This window comes from Gymnoscopelus microlampas (genome assembly GCF_963454915.1).
Source record: "Gymnoscopelus microlampas genome assembly, chromosome: 4".
Classification (NCBI taxonomy): domain Eukaryota; kingdom Metazoa; phylum Chordata; class Actinopteri; order Myctophiformes; family Myctophidae; genus Gymnoscopelus; species Gymnoscopelus microlampas.
In genome coordinates this window covers 21544220-21568844 of record NC_139941.1, presented here as the reverse complement: position 1 = coordinate 21568844, position 24625 = coordinate 21544220, and the positions used below count along the sequence as shown (strand labels likewise).

Genomic DNA, 24625 nt, shown 5'->3' with positions numbered 1-24625 from the left:
GTTCACACCTAGCTTAGCTAGCATCAAACCACCGACTGCTTCTGATGGTGTTATAGAACAGTGGTTCTCAACCTTTTCAGGCCGCGACCCCCCAAAATAATCATATTTGAACTGGGGACCTCCCAAAATAAATTGAGGTATTTCAGTTAATTTGACTCTGTTTCACAGATAAATATTGTGAAAAATATTAGGAGGCATTGTGTGCTTGTAGATCAATTTATTTATTTTTGCCTCTGTCTTCTCTAAATTTACAATTTAGCCAATGTTTGACCAGTTATAGTATAGTTTGCGGATCACTTTTGATGCAGTAATGGTCTTTTTTTGGCTTAAAAGTCCTTAAATTGTCACTTCACTGTCATCTGACCCCCCCCCCCCTGAGAACCCGTTATAGAAGAAACAAACAAAAGCAAAGCTTAACTTGTCATAATATTACACTGTTTTCTGTCACAGAAGATTGTGACAGCTCAGGGGAAATTGTTTTTTCTACAGTATTTTCACCAGCTAATTGTAGAAAGTAGAAACATATTTCACAAATGAGATATTAGTCATTGATATTTCTTTTTGAACAAAATGTATCTCATGTATTTATTTCACTCATACTGAAAACATAAGGAAATGCAGTTAACCTTTATGTATTGCTATTTTTTGGTCATAAAGGTTGTCACATGCAAGCACAACCCTTTATGATTCCAGCCATCACAAGTTAAAGTTTAGGCTAAATGCCTAAATTGTAAAAGTGTCTATTAAAGATTGTTGACTTGAAAGATTGAAGTTGTGAAAAAGGATATTTCGCCACAATAACCCTTTAGCAAAATACAATTATGCTGACCTAGAACACACACAAAAAAACACAACTCCTATGCACCCAAAACTATAAAAATACTAAAACAAACACTAATATATTCACAAATATGAAGAAAATAGCTATAAAGCATAAGGGAAATAACACAAGCAGGGTCTTTTCACATGTCAATGACTGGCAAAGATCACACAACTCTTATGATTTCCAGTATTACCATGTGAGTGCATAAGATAGTCGGTACTTCTTAAATGTATTATTAATCATTCATTATGGTAAAAGCATAAATACACCCAAACATGGAGACACTATCAATCTCAATTTTCTCTCATTTACCTGGACTTAACATAGAAATAATACAACAATGACTATCGGTCTGGCAGGTTTACCAATGTGTATTTTGGCCACGTCACAACAGGCAAACTTTTGGCAAAAATGGCAGATCTACAAGCTTGCTACACAATGTCAGCTTGTATCAACCACCTTCGTCAAGATTTGCTGTCGAAGGAAAAAAGGACCTGGCCAAGCCAAGGATAGAGCCCTGGGGAACCCCTGGTCAATGAAGTACGGTATAGGGTTTAAGTGGTTCATATCCATGTGACCTACCCAAGTTAATGACATGCTCTAAATTCCACATGGTAAATAAGTAAGGTAAATATATCATTATGAAATATAATACTGAAAACTGTTGGAGGCACACAGAGCTCAATGATGAGGTTACGCCATGTAAATGTCATAGAGCTACAATATGTGAAGCTCAGCTTAACATCAGCCCAGTTGTCTCAGGAGCACCGACTGTTGCCAAGATAATCAAACAAGGCAACAGCAAAATATTTCACAATAATGAGATGCGTAACTAAACCATGACACGTAGTGTATTGCGTAGGTATTTCACAGTCAAAATTGGTATATGATAAAGCAGTGTTAGGACACCATGATTAAAACGCTTTTGCGTACATGTAAAAATATTTGTCAAGGTAATGCTCAAATTAACTGCCGGCCTCTGTTCAGCTTCGTCAAACAGATACAAATATGGAGACATTTTAAAAGAACACAGGAAAAAGGCTTTAACAGTGTTGATGAATGCTTCCCTTTGTTGGAAATTTAAAGATGCCAATTTGAGTATTTAGACTTTTTTTTTTGTAAAATAAGAATTGACCCGAAACAATAAAAAAAAATAAAACAAACCATCATAGCTCCTCTCCTTCCAGCATTACACATGGGCAGTAAATAAAAAATATTCCAAGGTATACCAACACATAATGCATTCATGAACATGCTTCACACTTTTTGTTTACAGGTAATCAGTTGTTTTGTTAACATTTTCTCCTGCAGATTCTGCGTTTTTTTGGTTCACTCGCTGCGTTCCTTTGGCTCCCTGTATCTGTAATGGATATACTCAAAGATGTCCCTTTCACTGTCCACCATCAGAGGCTCTCCTGCCACTCCTACAGAACAGACAGCAATAACAGAGTATAAATAAAAAACTAAATTAGAAAGAGACATTGATTCTTGGTTGATAGGTAGGAGTTGCATCAAGTTGAAACAGGGTTCAAATTGCTCTGTCACACAGAGTTGAAAATTGACAGTGACTCACCGGTGACCCCGAGTGGCCGTACGGTGTACTCGTTGAGGGTGAAGCCTTTCTCCAGAGCATGAGTTCGCATGTTCTTATTAAAGATATCACTCCCAGTGAAATACAGAACACCACAGTAGTACTGGTCCTTGGGAATTAACCTTGGGACAGCCCAGAGAGCACAGGGAGATACATGAATAAATGGGTACATATTTAACAAGAAACTATGCACTCATTATAAACATCCTACTATCCTACTATAATTCTAGTAGTGGTGAGTGAGTAGGTGAGTAGGTGAAGCTACCCGGTTCTCCTCAGTGGCTGGACCAATTGCTCTGATTTTGCACACAGCCATTGACCATTACCATCTGAACTTAACTGTGAAGCCCGTTTTTCGATTTCATCAAATCTCAGCTTCTTATTAGCGTTTATGTGTAAAACACTGTCGCCATGGTTACGGGGCTGCCCAGCTATGGGACGAACTGCCTCCCGGGTTGCCAGATCATGTGCGCATATCCCCCCACGGATGCGTCGACCCGGGTATGGTCTAGTGTTTACTAACTCTTTGAAGGTTAAGAGCAAAATAAAAAGAGGCGAGTACCCACCTGATGTCAATACGCCTGTGAAGGTACTCCTCCTCATCTTCATCACTGCTCTGCAGCTGGCAGACACCCTATAGAACAGACATGCACATTAAATGGCCTGCAGGCCAGAACCAGCCTGTTGTGCGTGAATGAGTGCATTTGTGCGTACCTTCACGAATTTTAAACGGATTGATCTAATGTAATAATAAATACATTATTAAAAAAAGAAAAACAGACATAATGTGCCAGAATTCGACTCCCCCTTCGCCCACTCATACGCATTAAAGGCCCTGAGACACCAAGCCTATTTGCAAGAACTAACAGCAGCTACAGCGACTGAACTGATCAGATCACTTTACGATGAGACCATTGATTTGCTGCTCACCGAGTTTCTCTTCTCATGTCCTGATTTGCACAGGCTGAAGAGCCAGACAGCAATATGCTCAGCTGGGTGAACAGCCACTGCCTACGGCAGACTACCTGCAACGGCACGAGACACACCACAAAGACTACAGCGATTGTCAGCCACATATGACATAACGACATTGGCTTGGTGTGTCAGGGCCTTTAGCCGTATCCCTAGTTTGTCAAGATCCTGTCCTTGCAAGAGGACAGGATCTACTAATGTAATGATAGGGAGTGGTTAGGATATGAATTAGTTTTGCCCTCAACAGGAATCTGAATTTCTCATGTAGTCCCCAATGACAAATAGTTGCCCACTCCTGCAATGGAAGCAATAACCATCACATGGTGACCACGGTCATGAGGCTCCTGTGCTTAGAGGAGTGAGGGCATATCGACTTCATTACAGCACTAATTGCATTACCAATTACACTATCAAACGCATTTGGGTTTTGCACACGTAAGCCGATTAAGCAGTGGCCTCACCATGAACTTGGTGTCTCCTTTGGACAGAGTGTCTGTCACAAATCCAATGGATTCAAAGTGTTCCACAACAGCATTGAGGAGTTTGGGCTGAAAAGGGGTTCAACAAACAGATGGAAGTTAGGAATTTGAATGAAGTTTTAATCAGGATTCATGGGTATTCAGGCCGCTGTAGAAATGTCCCTCACCTGCTTCTCAGACTGAGAGGTGAAGTCTGGGTGGGTCAGTAAGATATCAATATCACCACTGGATTCAGCACCTAGGTATCACCAACATGGATGTAAGAAGAAAGACAAGACCAGAAGCAAACGGCAATATCTAAAAGGAATGTTCTCACCTCTCCTGTAGCTTCCACAAATGGTTCCGATGTATTCTGTGTCTACCTTTTCCAACTCCTTTAGAATGAGAACCTAAACAAACGCATGCACAAATGCAAGGCCACTTTATGTAAAACTGCACATTTCATGAACACAATCACCCAGAAACACTTAACAATTAAATGACTCACTTCCATCTTCTGCATTTCAGATCGTGGAATCCGCTTCTCAAATTCTTCAAAGTACCTGACGGAAGTAAAAGGAAGCTCCATCACACTTTACATACTCCGTATTCACATGAGGAAATAAAGACATACTACAGAGCTCAAGCCTGTACGCCTATAAAGTATTACTATTTGATGTAGAAGACCTTCCATCTTTACCTGAGTCCTAACTGTTGATGATGGTTTAGCTTGTGTTCAATGTTTTTCAAATCTAAAAAAAGAAAGAAAGATGGGTATAATACATTGTTATTCTCATAACACATGATGCATATATATTTAAAAAAAACTATGCTAAAGAGGTCAGCTTAATTAGATGTCTTTCTTTAACAAAGTACAAAAGCGAAAAATGCATTTACTTACTACTTACAAGTATGGTCCATCATACCAAAACATGATATGGCTCATATCCGGAAGTCATAGAACTCCATTGTCCAAAATAATGTTAAAACAAGTCCTAAAGCATAACTCGTCATTGCAATGAATATGGGAATTGTACAACTTTACAACGATAGCTTTTGCATCTCCCCTTCAGAATGTAAATAAGGCAACGAGCATACTCAGGGATGGTGATCGAAAGGACATTTGCCGTTCGTTTTTACAATGCTTGTGTTCATTGCTATGATGACTTATGCAGCCCAAAGCAATCGTACAGCTCTGGGACTTGTTTTGATAGTTTGTGTGGCATTGTGAAATATTTAACATTTAAATAACTTTTATTTTATACTTATTAAGTAGTCACTGCAGAGACAAGTAACTCCATGTTTTGGTTGTCACTATGATATCATAAAAAGGACATCAGTTATTAGACCATGTCTTATTTAATGGATTTTTATGACTTGCAAGTAGGCAAAATGCATTTTTCAGTGTTTTTACATTTCACTGGCTGTTTGCAATAAGAACATGTTTTATTACAGCAGCCTTATTCACTAAATTGTGTGCATTAAACCATAATAGCCTTTTCATCAAATTACTGTGATGTCAATGTTGATGTCAATTGAGGTCAATGTGAACTTAAAACAGCTGCAGAACAAACCTTCTAGTGTCTTCACCCCCTCATCAAAAAACTTCCTGGCTGCAGCAGGACTGAGAAAAAGGAGAATCAAAAGAAGTAGTTAGTTACATGTAGAAAAGGATATATAGTAAATGACCAGCTTAAATTCAACCCATTCCTGCCTCTACACCCTCAGTGTTCCAGATAGGAAGATAAAGAACAGCATTTTATGTTGTGTGTTGTTTGTTTCCTTTATTGCATTTATATTGTATGTGATGCTGTGCTTATTTGTATCTTGTTGATCAAGACAGTTATATTTTCTGGTTTACATCTTACGTCTTTATCACTGCATTTCAGTCCATAACCTTTTGAAAATCTTCAATAAAATTGAAGTCATTAAAAAAAGGAATTCTTGCAGAATTACGCACCCAATTCCAGTAACTCTGGTGAGGAAAGTGATGGAGGAGCTTGTGTCATCATTACGAATCTAGAGAAAATAACAACGTATTAGCCATAAAAGTTAAGCCACAACCAAAAACGTAATGCATGAATGTTTCCTCAAATACGAAAAACACACCTTCTCCAATTTCCTTAACTTCCCAGTTTGCAGGAATTCATCAATCTTCTCTGCAATTTTAGCTCCCACACCCTCCTGTGGAAACATGACAATTCGAGTGATGACTCTAAAACATGACACGCCTCCATCTCAGCTCTGCTGACAAGCATACTGATGTTGACTGCCAAAAATCATCTGGCACACTGTCTTCACACTACAGTAGAGGGTAACACATTCACAGAAGGGCATCCTTGGCAAGCTGGGTCACTGGTTAAATGGAGGAATCCCAGTGGACTCATGTCAACCTTCTGTGCACCACCACCACCCAAAAACTGTAATGTCAACACTGAAAGTCTATCTGAAAGAAGGCAATGTAAGTGCCACATTTACTACGGTGGCTTAGAAGACTATCATATAAAGCTCACTGATCCACATCACATCAAATATGGAACAGATTTCTTATATAGAAACAGAAGAGTGCCGACAGGACATTTTAAATTTCATAGTTACTTTTCCTTGCCTGCAGATGCATCTTTCAATTAAAGGCTATAAGTGGGTGATAACAAATCTACAGCAGTTGCAGAAAAAATTGAGGTTTGGTCCCATTTCTAAAGACATCGCTATCATGCATGCATTACCCTAATGTATTAAATGCATTGTTCCACAGAGATGGCTGAACATACTATATGAATCTCTAAGTGCTGCTTCTTGATTGATGTTCATTGAAAGGCAATGTGCAGCATATCTGGAACATTCTTGAACTCCAACTATCTACTTAAGTTGACACAATTTGGCACTTTACTAGCAATGAAGTTACGTTTTTAAGGTTCATCTTCATGTCCATCACAGCCGATACCCAGACATGAGATAACAACAATTGCTTTTTGCTTAATAAACAAAGCTCAACAAGGAATGTGCTTCCTGCTACAACTGAAGAACCTGAATGTGTCAAAACCAGTCCTGAGCCAATATGACCAGTCAATATAACAACTAATTCAAACATTTGCCATTGTGGTTCTTCTCTGCTTCCTCCTACTACTCCACGGCTGGGCAGGGATATCATATGGCAGCTGTTAGGGAAGCTGTGCGATGCCAGGTTGGAGACAAGAGCAGTTGGAAAATGTATGAACACACCCAGAGAACAACCTATTATCAAAAGCTTAACAATCCCAGTACAGAAATACACAGTCTCTGGTCACCCTACTGACTTCCCTCTATAGATACATGACACTTGATTTGCAGAATGTCGACTGCTCCTTAGGAATCGCATCCATTCTTCAGGCATGCTATCCTATTCACTATAATTATCTCATGGTATAACATTGCAGTGCACTGCTAGAAACTAACACTACAGCTGCAACCATACTGTTATTCCATGCAGCTTGAATGCATCAACTATACTGTATAATATAGTCTACTACTGTGCCATCTGTGCTGAGATGTGTCTAGCTCTAGAATGTCTGTGATCTTACATACATTTAATGTATTCCAAATACACAGTCATAGATCACCCTCGTCGACGCGCTGTGTAGTGACGATCTGCGCGGCCATAAAAGTGCTCTAAACTCCGTTTGTACTCACCCAATAATTAATTCCTAAGACTTGGAGTCATATTTTGTCCTCTAGTTTCATATCCATTTGAAAGTTCTGCCAGAAAACGTGTGTTTAGTCAAATATCTCCACTTTTCCACGAGCTGCACACGGACGACTTTCTGTACGGGCGAGGGGCACGGACTTGAGTGAAGGACCAAATTTAAAACGTCATAACAAATTGACACAGGGAAGCACAAACGAATGGGGAACACAATTGACAGGTGCTTGTGATTGGTGCGGGGTAATGAATCACTCCATCTGCCAATTGTATGTCCCAAACATTTGTGCGTCCTAAAGGAAGTTTACATATATTCAGTCCTGCGCTCATTCCCGGGCCCCTCGCCCGTTCAGAAAGTCGTCCGTGTGCAGCTCGTGGAAAAGTGGAGATATTTGACTAAACACACGTTTTCTGGCAGAACTTTCAAATGGATATGAAACTAGAGGACAAAATATGACTCCAAGTCTTAGGAATTAATTATTGGGTGAGTACAAACGGAGTTTAGAGCACTTTTATGGCCGCGCAGATCGTCACTACACAGCGCGTCGACGAGGGTGATCTATGACTGTGTATTTGGAATACATGAAATGTATGTAAGATCACAGACATTCTAGGGCTAAGATGTGTCATGATCCAAATACAAATCCCAGCAACTGAAGGTAGTAAATCTGTATTTGTACGCACCAGTTTCTTAGCCTCTGTACCACTTTTGATCTTCTGGGTATATTTGGAAATGGTAGAGGCAGCTTTCCTAAACACAGGACACAAGAAACCATATATTCAATGTAAAAAAAAAAGAGGTTGTGAATTATAGACTGACTAGTATTAGACCATTTCATTATTTTTCCTGATTAATAAACTCTGGACAATATGAAAACACATGTTGAATGACTGTACCTGTAGGCATTGTATTTGTGTATGGCTCTGTTGACATTCTTCTCATAATTGGCCAGTTCTGTAAGTGAAAAACCGCATCATAAGTCCAACATCTTTTCTTTCTGTTGATTGCCACTAGGTAGTGCTAAGTCAACCTATCCAGGAGGGATTTAAATGTCAAGACAAATAGGCTACTCGTAGGGCTTCAATATCTCCCCAAGCCTGAATTTTTTAATGTCTTCTTAAAGTTTCTTCCTTACTGAAAACATAACATTGTGCCCAAAATACATTTATTCATCTATCTTTATTCTGTGTCGCAGTTTGCAAGTAACAACCTGGTGAACAGCAGAGCATTAGCAGACATTAGCTCAGCACTACAACACGTACCGGTTAGAAAGTCTGTTATTCCTTCGTTCAGGGACTCCTGGGGTGCTTTCCTCTTACTCATGGTTAATTTGTCCTTCGCTTGACCGTATAATGGTAAATATGTAGTTACTGTGTAGTTGACCTGTCGGATAATAAGGAAGCAAATGTCCTGCAAGCCTTTAGCAGCTAACGCGTTAGCACGTCCAAGGAAGCTAGTTAACAATGACCACACGTCATCACGTACGCATTGGGGGCGGGACTAGTTATCAAAGTGAGGTCCGGGGACCCCCCCCAGGGGTCCTTGAAGGGGTTCTAGGGGGTCCCCAACCAAATGATTGATAGGTAGAAATATGAACCAAATGGACCCTTATGTGACTGTAACTCTGAGAGTGTACAAATGTAAACATCCAATTTAATGGACCCGTAAAAGGACCGGGTCCATTTTGTCCATTTGTTTCCAAATTTGTACAAATGGACTCCATTTGTTTCCATTTGTACACTCTCAGAGTTAAATTAACACTGATGATACTACAGTGTAGACTGGGGTCCACTTGATACACATGTTATCAAATGGGGTCCTTGGCTTAATCCATATACAAACTGGGGATCCTTGAAATTAAAAGGGTTGAGAATCACTGCTATGCCCGTAAAAATCTTCTCTTGGGGGTCCCTGGCATCTTTTCAATCTTTGCATCCGCGGGCTATTAAGTGTCAATTTGGGGGTCCTTCACATGAAAAGGTTTGAGAACCACTGTGTGTGTGTGTGTGTGTGTGTGTGTGTGTGTGTGTGTGTGTGTGTGTGTGTGTGTGTGTGTGTGTGTGTGTGTGTGTGTGTGTGTGTGTGTGTGTGTGTGTGTGTGTGTGTGTGTGTGTGCGCGCGCGTGCGTGCGTGCGTGCGTGTGTGCGCGTGCGTGTGTGCGAAAAACAGAGAGAGAGAGAGAGATTGATAAATGGATGACTGATTCCATTATTCTTTAATGACACAGTTTAATGGTGACATTTCAAATCTAGAGTTAATAAAACATCTATTGTAAACTTTATCATAAAAATAATAAATAGAAAGCATTTACACACACACACACACACACACACACACACACACACACACACACACACACACACACACACACGCACACACACTTTTCAACCAATGTTTCAATAATGTTGATGTGAGTGTAGTGATATGGTCTGGTCCGTCTCCCACTGTTTCTCCAAGAGAAAATCACATTTCTTTTCAGGAAAGGTGAATTTGTAATGAATCATTCAATCATCGATTCATAATCTAGATTCATCGGTTCACAAAAAAACACAATAAAACTATTAATCAGATACAACACAAACTGTAAAATGATAGAAAGTAAATAGAGAACCGAGAGGAATCTTTTTTTTGTCTGTGTTATGAATCTATTTTGATGAATACTTTGTCCCTGGAGAATATCTTGATGGCCTCCTCCATTTCAGACAGCTTGCTATCCAGCTGAGCACGGCGAGAACGAATGCTCAGTGTGTCTGTCCTGACGGGAAGAGAGAGCAGCTCACTCACCATGGACTGGTGGGCTGTGGACAAATGGGCCAGAGTCACAGAATATTCCCTAAAATGAACGGATTCATCCTAAATAGAAGGGCAGAGATGAATAGATGCAGAAATATACACTGTAGACCGCAGTGGTGTAAAGTACATTTACTCAAGTACCGTACTTAAATACAATTTTGAGGTACTTGTACTTTACTGGAGTATGTCCAAATTTCACTACTTTTACTTCTACTCCACTACATTTCAGAGGCAAATATTATACTTTTACTCCACTACAATTATTTGAAAACTTTAGTTACTTTTGTAGATTTTGATTATTATTACAAAACATTACCCACTTCAGCCCTACATTTCGGCCATTCGAAAATAGACGATCTACAAGCTCACAATGCGTCGCAATGCGAAGCATTGTGAGCTTGTAGATCTGCTATTTTCAAAAGATTTTTATGCACTTGAAATCTTGTGAAACGGTACAATCTGCATAATGAGTACTTTCTACTTTTTGTACTTTAAGTACATTTTTATACAAATACTTTTGTACTTTTCCTCAAGTACATTTTGTATTCCGGACTTTTTGAGTTTGAATTTGAGTACTTTTTCGTAGTTTTTGGTAGTCCGTAGTACGGCGGACAAGTACACTTGCAGACAAGAATGGACTTTCCATTCAACAATGAGAAAATCTTTTTCGGCAACCAACACCATTGTGCGGTGGAGCATAAATTAAGCTTTACCCTCTTTAAGTGACTGCAGGGTTTCCTGTCTCTCCTGCTCTGGCATCAGGGTGTGACCAGCGGGGATGCTGGGATCAGGTGTATTCCGTCTCCTTTCCTCCTCTGCTCTCCGCCACTGTTCTTTCCTCTCCTCAAGACTGTGTGAGTGTATGTAAGAGAGACAGAAGGAATAAATAGCAACAAAGAGAAACGCCATTCAGAAACACAAATCAGACAAGAGAATACCAGTGTCTCTAATGCTGGATTTATACTTGTGAGTAAGTAAATCAGGGTGTAAATTGTTACTTTTGACATATTTTGCAGATTAATATCAGTGAAACAGAAGAATACTCACTACTGCGGAACCTGTCCCTTGACTGCACTTGGTACAGGTTTATCTCTGAGGTTTGTCAGTGACTGAGACCGACGCAGCACTGTCTTTCCCGCAGTTCGAGCATTATAGTTTATAAAGTCCACAGCCTTCCCCTGAACCTGCAAATGAGTCCACATGAATCACTGTAGACTAGAGCAGTGGCTATCACTACTATAGCCACAAAAACATGTGCCGCTCCAATCAACATAATGCTATATCTTTCAGTGTGTTATGCCGGAGGGTATCTACATAAAGAAAGAATCTGTCAACTAGTCTGGCTAGTCTCACCTGCAGGTTTTGGTTCACTGAAGAATTACAAGAGGCTGGACGTTGCAGAGCAGAGGTTGAGGAGCTGCTATGTGGTCTTGGGGGACACGGTGACCCACATTTAGAGTGGGCCCTCAGGAAATGTTGACATTGTGGCTTGGTAGTTGGGCTGGTCTCCTGTATTAAGAAGCAGGAGGACTGAATTAAACTAAGTGAGCAAGTATAACTCAATTTAGGATTTTCATTTACCACAATCAGACTTTCTTACCTGTTGGACCATAACCCTGGATGGGACATCCTTGTATTTGGAGGAGGTCCAGAGTGCTTTGACAGGAACCGGGCGGGAGCACGCTCTTTCAGCCTCCTGCTCTTTGCAGCGCCTTTGGATTTCCCTGAGCCTACGCACATTGTCTTTCCTGTGGTCACGTACCAACAGCTCTGAAAGACAACGAACATAAATTGTCAGAAAAGTTGTCTGTTTCCTTTACAGGCTATATGAACAGAGTTCAAAAGAAAACTTGCTAGGTGAGGACTGAGGAGTCAAGGACTACTACTAGTAACACAGATGGGCTATTAAAATTTATATTTTAATTCTTAAGACTCAGAAAGACTAGAAACAGCATAGGACATCGTCATCACCTATAACTAAATGTATATGCCCAACTTCACGGAAATACAATAAAAAGCTCTGTATAATTAACAAGAGAGCGTAACATACTTTCTTTAGGGACGTTTGGAGTGAAGGGGACACCATCCAGTTTGAGTAGTGCCCCGACAACCCCTCTCTGTCCCCTCTCCAGAATATGGGTGGCATTAGGGCCAATGCGAGGACGATGAGGAGGGGTTCGAGCACTGTAGCAGCCAGGGTACAACACATGGTCGGGGGCCAGGGGGCCTGAGATGAAGGACAAAGTCCCACCAGAGTTTCCCTCTAAACGTCCTCGAGCTGCAGGAAGGAAGGAGAAGCATATATTTAATTGTAATTACAATTCTAATGTTGCAGATACATTGCCTGATTGAGGTATACTTGCAAATAAATAGGATTTGAAATGTTCACGCACGTGTGTGCGTGCGCACCCACACGCACGCACGCACGCACACACACACACACACACACACACACACACACACACACACACACACACACACACACACACACACATATATATATATATATATAAAATATACGATTGACCAAGTGTCCTGCGTATCCATAGAAACTACGGAGCTAGAGATGCTGTGATGATGCTGATGGAAACTGTTATGCAACAACACATAGAGTAGATATGGCCGGTTTTCAGTGGATGTCATTTGTTGTGTAATACCTATCATATGTATCAGAAAACAGGCATGTTCTCACATTGAACTACATGCACAACAGACTGGCATGCAGCACCTTACCAGAGCTGGGACGTTTGTAGTACTCTGGAAAAAGAGAAGGGTCTGGGGGAATTGGCCCAGATATCATCGAAGGACCCTCACACATCAGAAGATGCTTGAATTAATAAGAGAGTGAGATGTTCACAGTTACAGTGCTTACAGGCATGCAAATATCAAACGGATTAGAAGGGAGTTTTCACACTGAGCTTAATTATCCATCAATATCGCTTAATAATAGGCATACTAGCAATAATACTGCAAGTTAACAAAAAAAATCCCTTAAAGCACTGCACATTTAATCTATGTTTGTAAACCAAATAATCTGCATTGCTGGATAAGTGAGCAATTGCTTGGCCATGCCTTAAACTTATTTTCTACAATACATTTGGAAAACGGTGGAATAATAACACAAATCCTATCCATCTTATTTTCTACAATCCATTTGTAAAATATTGGAAATAATATCAAATCGACTTGTTTGCGTTAGGATAAATAAATAAGATACCTTTTGGAATTTCTTGTTGACCAACTGCCGATTGTGTTCTCGCAGATTGATGACGCAGAAGTATCAACAACACTCGACACGATCATCACCATGGCAACGGTACAGACGTACACAGAAGAACTATAACGAATAGAGTATCCATTTTCATTCAAATTGTCCATTACCTATAGTATGATTTTTTTGTAGGCGGCATAATTTGGCCATATAGATTTTTTGTAGGTTTAGGCATATATATATACTGGACATTTGGTGCGGCCGCATGAACAGCTTTGAGCTTTGTGGTCACATGCTCTAGATGGGTTTAGCTTTACTGTCTGTCCCATTCATTCATTCATTCAGAGTTCCATGTCCCAGGCAGCGTCACACCACTGCTCTCTACAGGAGGAATCATTTCATTACACCAAAATAAATGCGACACAGCCAGGCAGCCACACAATGTGTGGATCAATAATCATGATTCTACAACCTAGTCCTACACATTGTGGAATATTAATTCAATATATATTATATTATATTATATATATTTTACTTATGGCATTATGGCAGGAATTCATGCTTTAAAAAATACAAAATAATATAGGATATTGGCACACATTACTGAATAGTTGGAATTGTGAAGTCAACTTGGGAAATCCTCACTGGAACCAAAAGGGTTAAAAAGTCGGGCTGATTGACAGAGTGGCAGCTGTCTGAAATCATTCCCCAATCACTAATCAGCGTCGCTACACTATAAAGCACCACACCTGAAAGAAGCCTGTAAACCAAACCACAGTGGAAGAGAAGGGAGAAGGAGGAGAATCCTCCACAATCCTCCATTATTGCAAACAAACATGCGTGCGTCCAGCAGTAGCAACGTCGCACAGAACGCATAAAAGGAGCACCGGTGCAGCCATAAAAAGCTGGAGAGGCAGCCGGTGAGAGACGAACTGTTTGTTTGTTTAAGAGCCATAAAACTTGCCGTTTGTAGCGCACGTTACAACGTGCGTTCTAGTTCAATGTCAATTGTTTGTTTGATGTTCTCAAGTTAAAGCAGCATGATTGTTGTTTTAAAAACGAATGTGATTTGTTTATTGAAATATATAGATTGATTGGAATGCTGCTAAAATTCAGTCTATTATATTTGCATTTCATATGAGACTGCATATGTTAAAAACTGTTTAAAAAACCCAATTCATAAAAATACACTAAGAAAGTAAAACAATATTTACAAGTGCTAAAAAATATATGTAAAGCATAGATATTTGCATTCATTATTTCATATGCATTGTATTTACAGTAATTATTTCTTTTTCATTTAAGGTTTTTCACCTATACTATACCCTATACCTTACAACTACACACTACCTGCATAACCTGTACTGCAACAACAAAAACTAAAGTAAAGAAGAACTAAAAGGAAAACCAAAGTTGTGGTCATTGTATGAGTGAAACCCAGTTAAAACCTCCTATGGACTGTACCATCCCTTTCAAGCGGGGGAAACTGCAAATATACTAAATAGCTTGACAGGAATCATTGATTAATTTGGAATCTTATTTGAAAGTCTATTTTCTGATTCTAAATGGTCATAAGTATCCAACCAGGCCTAATTGATTCAGTGTGTACACTATGCATTAGAACAAAGAAAAAAGAAAACAGCCCAAAGTACACATTTTAATACGTCATGCCTACTTGATGATGACATATTCTCCATACTCCACTAACAAAATGTGTCAACACAAACATAAGTACTTAAGTACAATTTTGAGGTATTTTTTACTTACTTCAGTATACCCCACTCCACTACAATTATACAGTATGAAAACGTTGGTTACTAGTTACTTTGTAGATTTTGATTATTATTACAAAACACACTAACCATTTATATATATTTCTGCCATTTGAAAACAGATTTTTTTTTATATACATTTCGAACTTGTGAAATAGGACATTCTTCACAATGAGTACTTTTACTTTTGGTTCTTTAAGTACATTTTGATGCCAATACTTTTGTACTTTTACTCAAGTACATTTTGAATACCGAACTTCTACTCCTAACAGAGTACTTCTGTATTGCAGTATTGATACTTTTACTTAAGTAAAACGTGGGAGTACTTCTTCCATCACTGCATTGGACCATAAAATATATATTCATATAAATGACAGTTGCACAACAGCCCCGCCCTCGTTGTGGTGCCTTTGCTGCGCGTGCGCAGTCAGTGTGTCTGCTTTCTCCTTCACTGTGCCCCGTAGCGCGAGCAGAGGTTTGTGAAACTATAGGCGCATCGGTCCATTCATAAAAGGTAAGGAACATGAAACTATTGCCATATCAATATAATATAATGTAATTCCTAACGTATTGTCGTGGAGCTCTAACTGCATGACAATGACACAGGAGTTGACTGCGGTCATTTGGTTAGTAATGAGATGGGAGGAGGTCTGCAGTAGCTATGTCAGCCTGGTCAGGGTACAACAACTGACAAGATCACATCCCATTATTAACATAACGGAATAGTAAAGTAACCATCATATTTAATGTAAACAATGACTGAACAGTAATTATGATTGTGATTTAAAACCACGGCTTGTATTCTTTTACACCAGGCCTATAATCAATGATTTGGGGCGACTAAAGAAAACGGGTCCATATTATGTTATATATTTTGAAACAACTGCTATGAACTTGAAGTTGCATTACACATTCATTTAATGTATGTATGGTTATCAGAATGTTTTTGTTTATCTTGAAGATAACGTTATGTTGTTCTATGTGGGACACACACGACTAGACAAAAGAGCGAGAGGCCTAGTACTGACGCATGAACAATGCGAACCAATTGAAGCATCTGGCTGTCTGTCCCAATCCTATAGTAGGGAACATCTAAGCCCTTTCTGTTCACATGCTAAGTTCACCTCGATGCCATAAATCTCATCTGGTTAAATGCAAAGCTGTTATATTTCTTAGTGGAAAAGCAAGGTCCACATGACAAGGTGACGAGGGGGTGGTCTGGTGCATCCTTTGGCAAATTGTACGCAAACTGGCTGTGATGTAATCGGCGGATATTGGATTATCTGGTGGTATTAGTGACTATTAATTTATAAAGGACAAGGTCAGGGGTTTTATTCGTGAATGAAGTTGCTCGTGGTGCATGGGCCGTTTCTGTGGATAGGCAGTATAGCAGCATTATAGGCCTATAGGCTCCATGGGGAAGTCGCTATCCAAAGTACTGAAATCACATGAAGTCATCTCTATTGATGTGCAGGCCACAGTGGTGGTTAAGGTACTAAATTGTTTTACTGAAGTGAAAGTATCAATACTGCAATGTAGAAATACTCTGTTGCAAGTAAAAGTCCGGAATTCAAAATGTACGTGAGTAAAAGTACAAAGGTATTGGCATCAAAATGTACTTAAAGTACAAAAAGTGAAAGTAGTCAGTATGCAGAATTTCCCATTTCAAGTCTTCAAATGTATAAAAATCTTTTGAAAATAGCAGATCTACAAGCTCACAATGCATGAGCTTGTAGATTGGCTATGTTCAAATGGCCAAAATGTATATAGGGCTGAAGTGGTTAATGTATGTTTTGTAATAATAATCCAAATCTACAAAGTAACTGGTAACTAAAGTTTTCAAATAATTGTATTGGAGTACAAGTACAATATTTGCCTTTGAGATGTAGTGGAGTAGAAGTAAAAGTATTGAAAATTGGAAATACTCAAGTAAAGTACAAACACCTCAACATTTTACTTAAGTGCAGTACTTGAGTACTTAGTTACTTTACACCACTGGCAGGCCAGATCTTGGCCCTGTAGTAACTGTGTTGTCCCCATGAACCCTAAAGCCCTCCTGTGTGAATATCATGTTCAGGAGATCAGAATATGGCATCAAGTGAAAGTAGGGTCTGCCAATGCACTGTACATTCAGGCTATACATTCATTTCATATGGTGTGACTTGATGGCTCTTGACCTTATGTCACTGTCACACTTTCATTCTGCTTCTTACCGCATACTTGTTTTGTGTGGTAGTTGCTTTCCTGTCTTGTGATTGGGTGAGTAATGGGTGTGAGTGACCCTGGTGTTGTCATCTGTTCGCAGCCTTTAACATATTGGGGGTGCTTTTAGTTTGGGTTGCTGAGATTGCCTAGCATGTATGTGGATCTCATTTTTGCTTGTTTTTTTTGGGGATACAGGATGTTACTCGGTTTAGATGTTTTAATAAGCCCAATGGGGACAAGGCACCCATTTTGAAACCGTGTGGTCATGTGTGTTGTAGTGTCAAATTCGCCTGGGCTAAATTTAGAGCAGGATTTGGGGAGGGAGGGAAGACTGGCAGGATTGAAAGCATAAAAAAACAGACTAAAACATGGTGGTAAGGAAGAGGCAGGTTGTAGGTGTTTGCCTGTGTGTGTGTGTGTGTGTGTGTGTGTGTGTGTGTGTGCGCTTGTGCGCGCCATAGACGGTGTGTGCGTGCGCGTGTGTGTAGAGGGGCGGAGTTAACTGACAAAGACTGCCCATGAATTGCACAAAGTCAGCAGAATGCCAGGTTGGATCAGCTAGCAGACAGATGCAAAGTCCCTCAGAAACTGAACAACAGTGCTAAGACAGCATAGGCTCTATCCTGCCCTAGTGCAAGTCAGGCCATTATGCCCTCTATGCCATAGAGGACATGAGGGCCTACTCCTGTTGTGTTAGTAATATCTACACCACCTCTGAACACAAATAAGACACTTAAAAATCATTATAGGAGCAATACTGTGCTCTGCTCTACCAGCCAAGCGGTAATAGAAAAGAGAGTCACTTTATTAAAACAAACAATAAGGCCAATGTAAGTTTTTGTTTTTGTTACTCTTTTTAACTCTTAAGACATATTTTATACTTTAAAAAACGTTCAAATAGCAAAAAATGACCATCTAGGAGTTTTTTTGAAAAACAGGTTGAAAGTGGTTAAAAGCTTGGCTAAGCTTAGGTTATGACTGAGCATTATGCTTTACATGGGGTCCCTTTATGTCAACAGCCTGTGCACTTGCAGAAGGAGTACATAAAGGGCCATAAAGAGGCCAGCATACACACCGTATCAACCAATCCTAGTGTTTAGTTCATGCAGCACAAAGTACATAGTGTGTTCACTTACTACTGTCCCCTATACATGAATCATGATGCAATAGTTTGCAAAAGTTACACCTGTATAGATAGGAGACTAGCTCTGATTAGAAAATCTCAAGCAGATGTCCTGTACAATGGGCACAATGAAGCTTAATTTATACTTTGTATGTTGCAAATTTACTTGAAAATCTGTTATTTTCGGCAAGTGACGCAGTAGTATACCACAAGGTATAAATTAGGCTTAACTACTTTCGACCTTAAAAAAATGCAGAATATAGCCAATCAAATCTTCAAATCTTATATAGAAAGTATTTAGAGCTTAAGTGGTTAATTCATATACATCACAGAGAATTAGAAATGCACAACAAGAACCAGTACTGTACACAGTCAGTTGTTGTGACAACAGTGTAAAACGTGCGTGCCAAACTGTCTTCTTGCACGTCCTTCTTCTCAAGAAATCATGGCACAGACAAGCGAGAAGAGCGAGGTGGTGCAGCAGCAGCAGCAGGAGGACAGTACAGGAAAGGGCAAGCAGACAGAGAACAAAGAGCCCTGTGGGGCATGCAGGCACCACATGCCCAAGGATCACGGTGAGTTGCAGGACGGAGCCGGTGAGACGGGAGCTAGAGAGAGGCGAGGACCTGCCATCAGGGTCCCTTGAGTCGAGCTGTGGGCCAACTGTCCTAGAGAGATCCTCGGCATCTCCATCTCTACCCGAGAGGAAGTGACAGGGGAGAGCAGTGTCAGTGTCATGCTAAGTGATCATGAGATGAAAATACATTTAAAAGGAAGGATAACAAGCAGAAAATGTCCTCGAAGTATTCCTACCCACACATATAAGAAAGGAAAATAACGCACACACACACTCACACTCACACTCGCACGCGCGCACACGCACACGCACACACACTGACGGAGCTCTGTGTAGTGACCCAAGGGACCCTGATGACGGTGTGCAGTGGTGTTAGCTGCTGACTAACCAAATCTGCTTCAACATACACAAGGATTGCAGCACACATATTGTAGCGCTATGGCCTGAATTTAGTTTTATCCCGCTCTTTTATGTTTACAATGCTCTTAATACTCCTTTGCTGTATGGCTATGGGGTATCATAGTCCAGAATGGATCCTGTTAGTTAAATGACGTCTGCTGCTTGTTAATGGACTGAGGCCAAGGAATCAATAGGGTTAAATGCAGGGGGGGTGGGGTTGGGGGCTGTATATCACAGCCGTCAATGTCAGCGTAAGGCCACTTCGAGAGGGTCAGTGCTTTTCCAGCTAAACTGACCCATCCATCTTTGCATCCCGCTTCAGCTTTTAGCTTTGACCATCTGTTGGCTTGCAAATGCTGGCAGAAACACCAGGATAGATGCTTTGTTTGTCTGCATAGACCATAGATGCTGCTGTGATGAAGTGCTGTGGTTTGTGTGGCTACCGGAGCTCTGTAGTGCAGTGTGTCCTGTGTGAACTAAAATGTGGACCCTTTGCCGCTTTTTGTTTTTAGTGCCTCGTTCCATATTTCCCAGAAGCCTTTTCGATGTTATTATGCATTATCTAGCTTGAAACAGGTGAGATGTATCTGTGCATTTGTATCAGTGTTTTCATTAGCAAGAGATTTTGAAACCATTAACCTGTTTCCACAGGCATAATGGCTGTCCCACCCACATACGCAGACCTGGGCAAATCTGCCAAAGACATCTTCAACAAAGGCTATGGTAAGTCATTATACTTACAGCTTTCTACCCCTTTTTCTCCCCAATTTAATCGTTATGCTTATTAATTAAGCCCCACACACATATCCGTGTTGTCACTGCTGTTGTAACCTATTGGCTCACCTGCCAGTGAGGAGCCCCCACCGGGAGGATGTAGCGCCTCCGTCCTACTCCTCCCGCCCAACACTCCCTGCTGACAGGTGCCGCCCGTAGGAGTACGTACATTATGGTGACAAATATCACCCTCCCCGCCCGGCTTCCCTCCCCCTAACACGGGCCAATTGTGTTAAAATAAAAGCTCGACAAGACTCACAGCAGACTTGAACCTTTTTTCAAAACTTTTTTTCTTTCCAGGCTTTGGTGCTGTGAAACTGGACGTGAAGACCAAGTCCCAGAGTGGAGTTGTAAGTACAAAAGTCATTGGAAGCATGAACATTTTGAGCTTCATGTCCAGACCTTTGTCTTGGAGCTCAGATGTAGTTCAGATGGCTGACTGAGAGTGAGATGACTGAATTATAGCCATGCCAAAATGTGTTTGTTGCCTGACATAGTAAGCCTAACACACAGAGTCAGGAAGTAGGAGTGTCTGTCCGACCAGTTTTACCCTCTTTTCCATCAGGCGGTATGCTGTAGCGCTGAGGAAAATAAGCATTTGATCAAATGTTTAGTTACCTCCAAACTGGAACTCTATTTCTGTTATGACGCCATGGTAAAAGCCATAAGAATTACCCCAAAATTGTCTCAATACACTGCTTTCAAAACATCTGTAAATGTATTCCATGAAGTCCAAAACTCACTGCATGCATCTTCCTACCCCTCATAGGTCTCTGCTTCATTTTCCCTCAGAAAGCAGATACACTGGCCAATGTAAATCTTGTGTAGTTCTCTCTAATGCTCTCTTTTCTGTCTTTTTCTGCCTTCTCTTTGGACATTCCTGTCAGATGGTAAGAATGTGCGTTTGTCAGTCTTTGTGTGATTAAATACAGGTGCATTCAAAGGTAAAGCAGCGATAGTGATTGTGGCTTGTGTGTGTGAGGTAGACATACTTCTGAGTAAATACTTATTTGCAGCAGTAGTCCCTTCAGCTGACACAATATCCTCTGCTGCTAAAACTGTTCTGGCATTGACCTCAGACACACTCAGAAACCAGTGTGGCCCTCTACCCACTACTCTGCCTTAAGTAGTTTCCTTCCCCACTCAACTCTCCACAAATCCTCTGTTTCTCAAAAGACTCACTTGTGCTACCAAACTTTGTAGCTCCCCACAATAACCAGTCATACAGACTTTAGAGGGATTGTGTGGCAGAGGAGATGTGGAGAAGTGACACTGGCGGGGTTCCTTTCAAATCTTTTTTTCCATCTACTCTTTTTTTCTCTCACCTGTATTTATATTCTATCTGTCGTGTGCTTTTATAATGTTATAGTTAACTACAACTAAATAACTCCCCTCTCTCTTTGCCTCTTTCAGGAGTTTAACACCTCTGGCACCAACAACACAGACACAGGGAAATCAGGTGGCCACCTGGAAACCAAGTACAAAGTGAAGGAGCTGGGCCTCAGCTTCAACCAGAAATGGAACACGGACAACACACTGACCACAGAAGTCACAATGGAGGACCAGGTGAGTAATGTGATTATTTAAGGGATATGGTCTAGATTGATGAAGAATAGACATAAGGGATAAGGTCTATCTATCCAAGCCTTTTTATACATTCATCATGAAGCTCATGTTGGGTTTGCCCTTTTTGGGCTGTCTCTGTGTACAGCTGGCTAATGGATTGAAGCTGGCATTGGACACGTCATTCGTGCCCAACACTGGGTAAGACGCATCCCATTATTCATTAGAAAATGATTTATGTCACGCTTTGATTTGGTTTATACCGCCTTCTCGGCTTCACCCTTGACATTATTTCGACAGCAAGAAGAGCGCCAAACTGAAGACGGGTTACAAGCGTGACTTCGTCAACGTAGGCTGTGACCTTGACTTCGACATGGCCGGTCCCACGGTCCACGCAGCTGCCGTGCTGGGCTACGAGGGCTGGCTGGCTGGCTACCAGATGGCCTTTGACACTGCTAAGTCCAAGCTGGCCCAGAACAACTTCGCGCTGGGATACAAGGCTGGAGATTTCCAGCTCCACACCAGTGTGTGAGTACTACTGCAGACTCAGGGAGAGAAGTGATAAATGGAGCAAGAGTGACCATTAAAGAAACTCTGCTCAAGGGAAATCATGAACTGCAGCATCAACCCCAGTGACATAGAGGTGGATTGTTTCCTCTCTACTCGTGCTCATGTTGTAGTGTTGTGTTTCAGTAATGACGGCACTGAGTTCGGCGGCTCCATTTACCAGAAGGTGAACGGCAACCTGGAGACCGCCATCAACCTGGCGTGGACAGCCGGCAGCAATAACACGCGCTTTGGAATTGGAGCCAAATACCAGCTAGATAAGGATACCTCACTGGCTGTGAGTACTGGTTTCAGCGTAACGCTGTCACAAGAACAAAAGGGGATGTACAATAATCAGCTAAAGTGTAATGGACTTATATAATACATAATGTATACGTATGTTGATTTATGCATTGATACAAATGTATCTGGGTGTTATAGCCATGACCACAGTAAAATCTAGAGTGTTATTATTGCAATTTGCAAGTTAAAATAATATTGTTTTGCTTGCATGCTTTTACTGTGCATGCAAGTATATTTTTATGAAATACATGATTATTTGACCGTTTCATGTCTCTGCTTCTCACAGGCCAAAGTCAACAATGCTTGCCTCGTTGGCGTTGGTTACACACAAACTCTGAGGCCAGGTAAGTGCATCACTGCTTTCTCACTCGTTTTAACCTCTACATGAAATCTATTTGCCGAAAATAGCCGATCTACAGTAGTAGATGTGCTATTTTTGCTGAACGTTTGTGCCAGAATAGGAGCGCTAGGGTTCATGTGGTTAAGATGAGCTAGTTCTGCTGAAGGCCTTTGCCAATACATTTTGAAACCCTGGAGAATGCTTGCCCTCAGCCGAGTTTGCACAGAAAGGCCTTATCTCAAACATTGCTCTGTTGCACAACAACGGTACACTTACTTTCTGGAACTGATTGACACGCTTCCCTGCAGGTGTGAAGCTTACCCTCTCAGCTCTAATCGATGGAAAGAACTTCAACGCTGGCGGGCACAAAGTGGGCATGGGCTTTGAGCTGGAGGCATAAGGGCCCAAGGGGAGATGACATGGGGACAGCAAGGCGGAGAAAAGAAAAAGTAAAGAGCCCAAATGTGAGGAAACCTCAAACAACCACACAGAATCACCTTGAGAACTCTCCCTTCTGAATGCTACACAGACCCACACTCACACATTGTTTGGCCTTAACCCTACAACCTCTTAGCACCACCCAAGACCTCCAGGACTGTAATTACTGACTGTAAATGAGATTTCCTTTTCTGTTCTTTTACCATTAACACAGCAATACCTGTTTCTAATTATTTATTACAGTATGGGAACAGAACAGGGTTAGTTAACAGTTAACTCCTCCAAATATTGCAAAACGTTTTACCAGTCTGGCCAGGCGAATTGTGTTACTTTGGTAGAAGAGTGTAATTTAATATTTGTCCTGCTACCTATCTCATCTTCTATTCTTTACCTTCGCTGTGCTTCGTTGTGACCATCTCCGCCTCAGATCACACATTGAGTCTACATTTTGATTGTTGATAATGAGGGTGGAAGATAGTTTGTTGTGTTTATGGTGTGTTTGTTGTACGTTCTCCAAGTCAGGGAAAAGTACTCAATTTTGTTTCAATTCCTGCGCCTTCCCAGACAAAGGGAGTTTTATTGTCACATTGACAAGTAGCTACAGTGATTGTAAAAGGACACAATTAAAGGACAAGAACTAACCAGAAAAACAAAGAGGTGTGACTGAATTAAAGCACAGCGTTCAACCCCTTGAACACTGTTCTAAACTCTGTAGCTTCTGCTGCCTAAAAACCTCTATTTCAATTCTGGTCCTGTGGTGAAGAATCATTTTGAGGGCCAAGGGCGCTGTGGAATTCTGTCATCTCTTTGTCTTGTCTCTCTTTGTGTCCTGTACCCATTTAAACTTTACCGCAACCACTTTGTGCTGTGCTTCGGTTAGGGACGGTTGTCAGTAGTTAAGAGCTCAAACGGATTTTAATGAATTCATGGAATAAAGAATGTCAAACACATTGGTGTCCATTGAGTTACGCCTTTCCACTTTGTTGTGTTTTAAGACACCAGAAATTACATTTAAAATACTATATAGAACTTTGTTTTGAATCATTATGGAAATGTA

The 24625-nt window shown here is 40.8% G+C and overlaps 3 protein-coding genes across 4 annotated transcripts; 1 reads left to right on the top strand and 2 right to left on the bottom strand.

Moving 5' to 3' along the window:
* Window positions 1–554: 554 nt before the first annotated feature.
* Window positions 555–8971, bottom strand: polb (polymerase (DNA directed), beta). The gene is made up of 14 exons (XM_084055685.1): window positions 8787–8971; window positions 8421–8478; window positions 8208–8274; window positions 5954–6028; window positions 5805–5863; window positions 5419–5468; window positions 4545–4596; window positions 4353–4407; window positions 4182–4254; window positions 4033–4103; window positions 3848–3934; window positions 2981–3048; window positions 2397–2536; window positions 555–2247 (listed from the first exon to the last, which is right to left on the bottom strand). Exons 1-14 carry the CDS (start codon window positions 8845–8847, stop codon window positions 2153–2155), a joined length of 1011 nt encoding a protein of 336 aa, XP_083911811.1. The 5' UTR covers window positions 8848–8971; the 3' UTR covers window positions 555–2152.
* A 1190-nt stretch (window positions 8972–10161) lies between these two features.
* Window positions 10162–13141, bottom strand: enkd1 (enkurin domain containing 1; the record flags this gene model as incomplete). The annotated part of the gene is made up of 7 exons (XM_084055684.1): window positions 13051–13141; window positions 12368–12595; window positions 11918–12087; window positions 11671–11826; window positions 11365–11501; window positions 11031–11167; window positions 10162–10322 (listed from the first exon to the last, which is right to left on the bottom strand). Exons 1-7 carry the CDS (start codon window positions 13133–13135, stop codon window positions 10162–10164), a joined length of 1074 nt encoding a protein of 357 aa, XP_083911810.1. The 5' UTR covers window positions 13136–13141.
* A 2565-nt stretch (window positions 13142–15706) lies between these two features.
* Window positions 15707–24532, top strand: vdac3 (voltage-dependent anion channel 3). Of its 2 annotated transcripts, XM_084055687.1 has the most exons (10): window positions 15707–15814; window positions 19069–19203; window positions 20256–20327; window positions 20679–20728; window positions 21792–21944; window positions 22090–22142; window positions 22242–22469; window positions 22635–22785; window positions 23077–23134; window positions 23439–24532. In XM_084055687.1, the coding sequence occupies exons 2-10, from the start codon at window positions 19074–19076 to the stop codon at window positions 23528–23530; spliced, it is 987 nt and encodes a 328-aa protein (XP_083911813.1). In that variant the 5' UTR covers window positions 15707–15814; window positions 19069–19073; the 3' UTR covers window positions 23531–24532. The 2 variants fall into 2 exon arrangements, with proteins under 2 accessions (XP_083911813.1, XP_083911814.1); XM_084055688.1 differs by lacking the exon at window positions 19069–19203 and having other exon boundaries at window positions 15735–15814.
* The last annotated feature ends 93 nt before the right edge of the window (window positions 24533–24625 follow it).

Coding starts and splice junctions, on each gene's coding strand:
- polb (XM_084055685.1), bottom strand. CDS start 8,847: ATGAGTAAGAGGAAAGCACCCCAGGAGTCCCTGAACGAAGGAATAACA. Junction 4,597..5,418: donor GGGGGTGAAGACACTAGAAG/GTTTGTTCTGCA, acceptor TTCTTTTTTTAG/ATTTGAAAAACATTGAACAC. Junction 2,537..2,980: donor CACAGGCGTATTGACATCAG/GTGGGTACTCGC, acceptor GGCTGTCCCAAG/GTTAATTCCCAAGGACCAGT.
- vdac3 (XM_084055687.1), top strand. CDS start 19,074: ATGGCACAGACAAGCGAGAAGAGCGAGGTGGTGCAGCAGCAGCAGCAG. Junction 19,204..20,255: donor CCACATGCCCAAGGATCACG/GTGAGTTGCAGG, acceptor CTGTTTCCACAG/GCATAATGGCTGTCCCACCC. Junction 20,328..20,678: donor CATCTTCAACAAAGGCTATG/GTAAGTCATTAT, acceptor TTTTCTTTCCAG/GCTTTGGTGCTGTGAAACTG.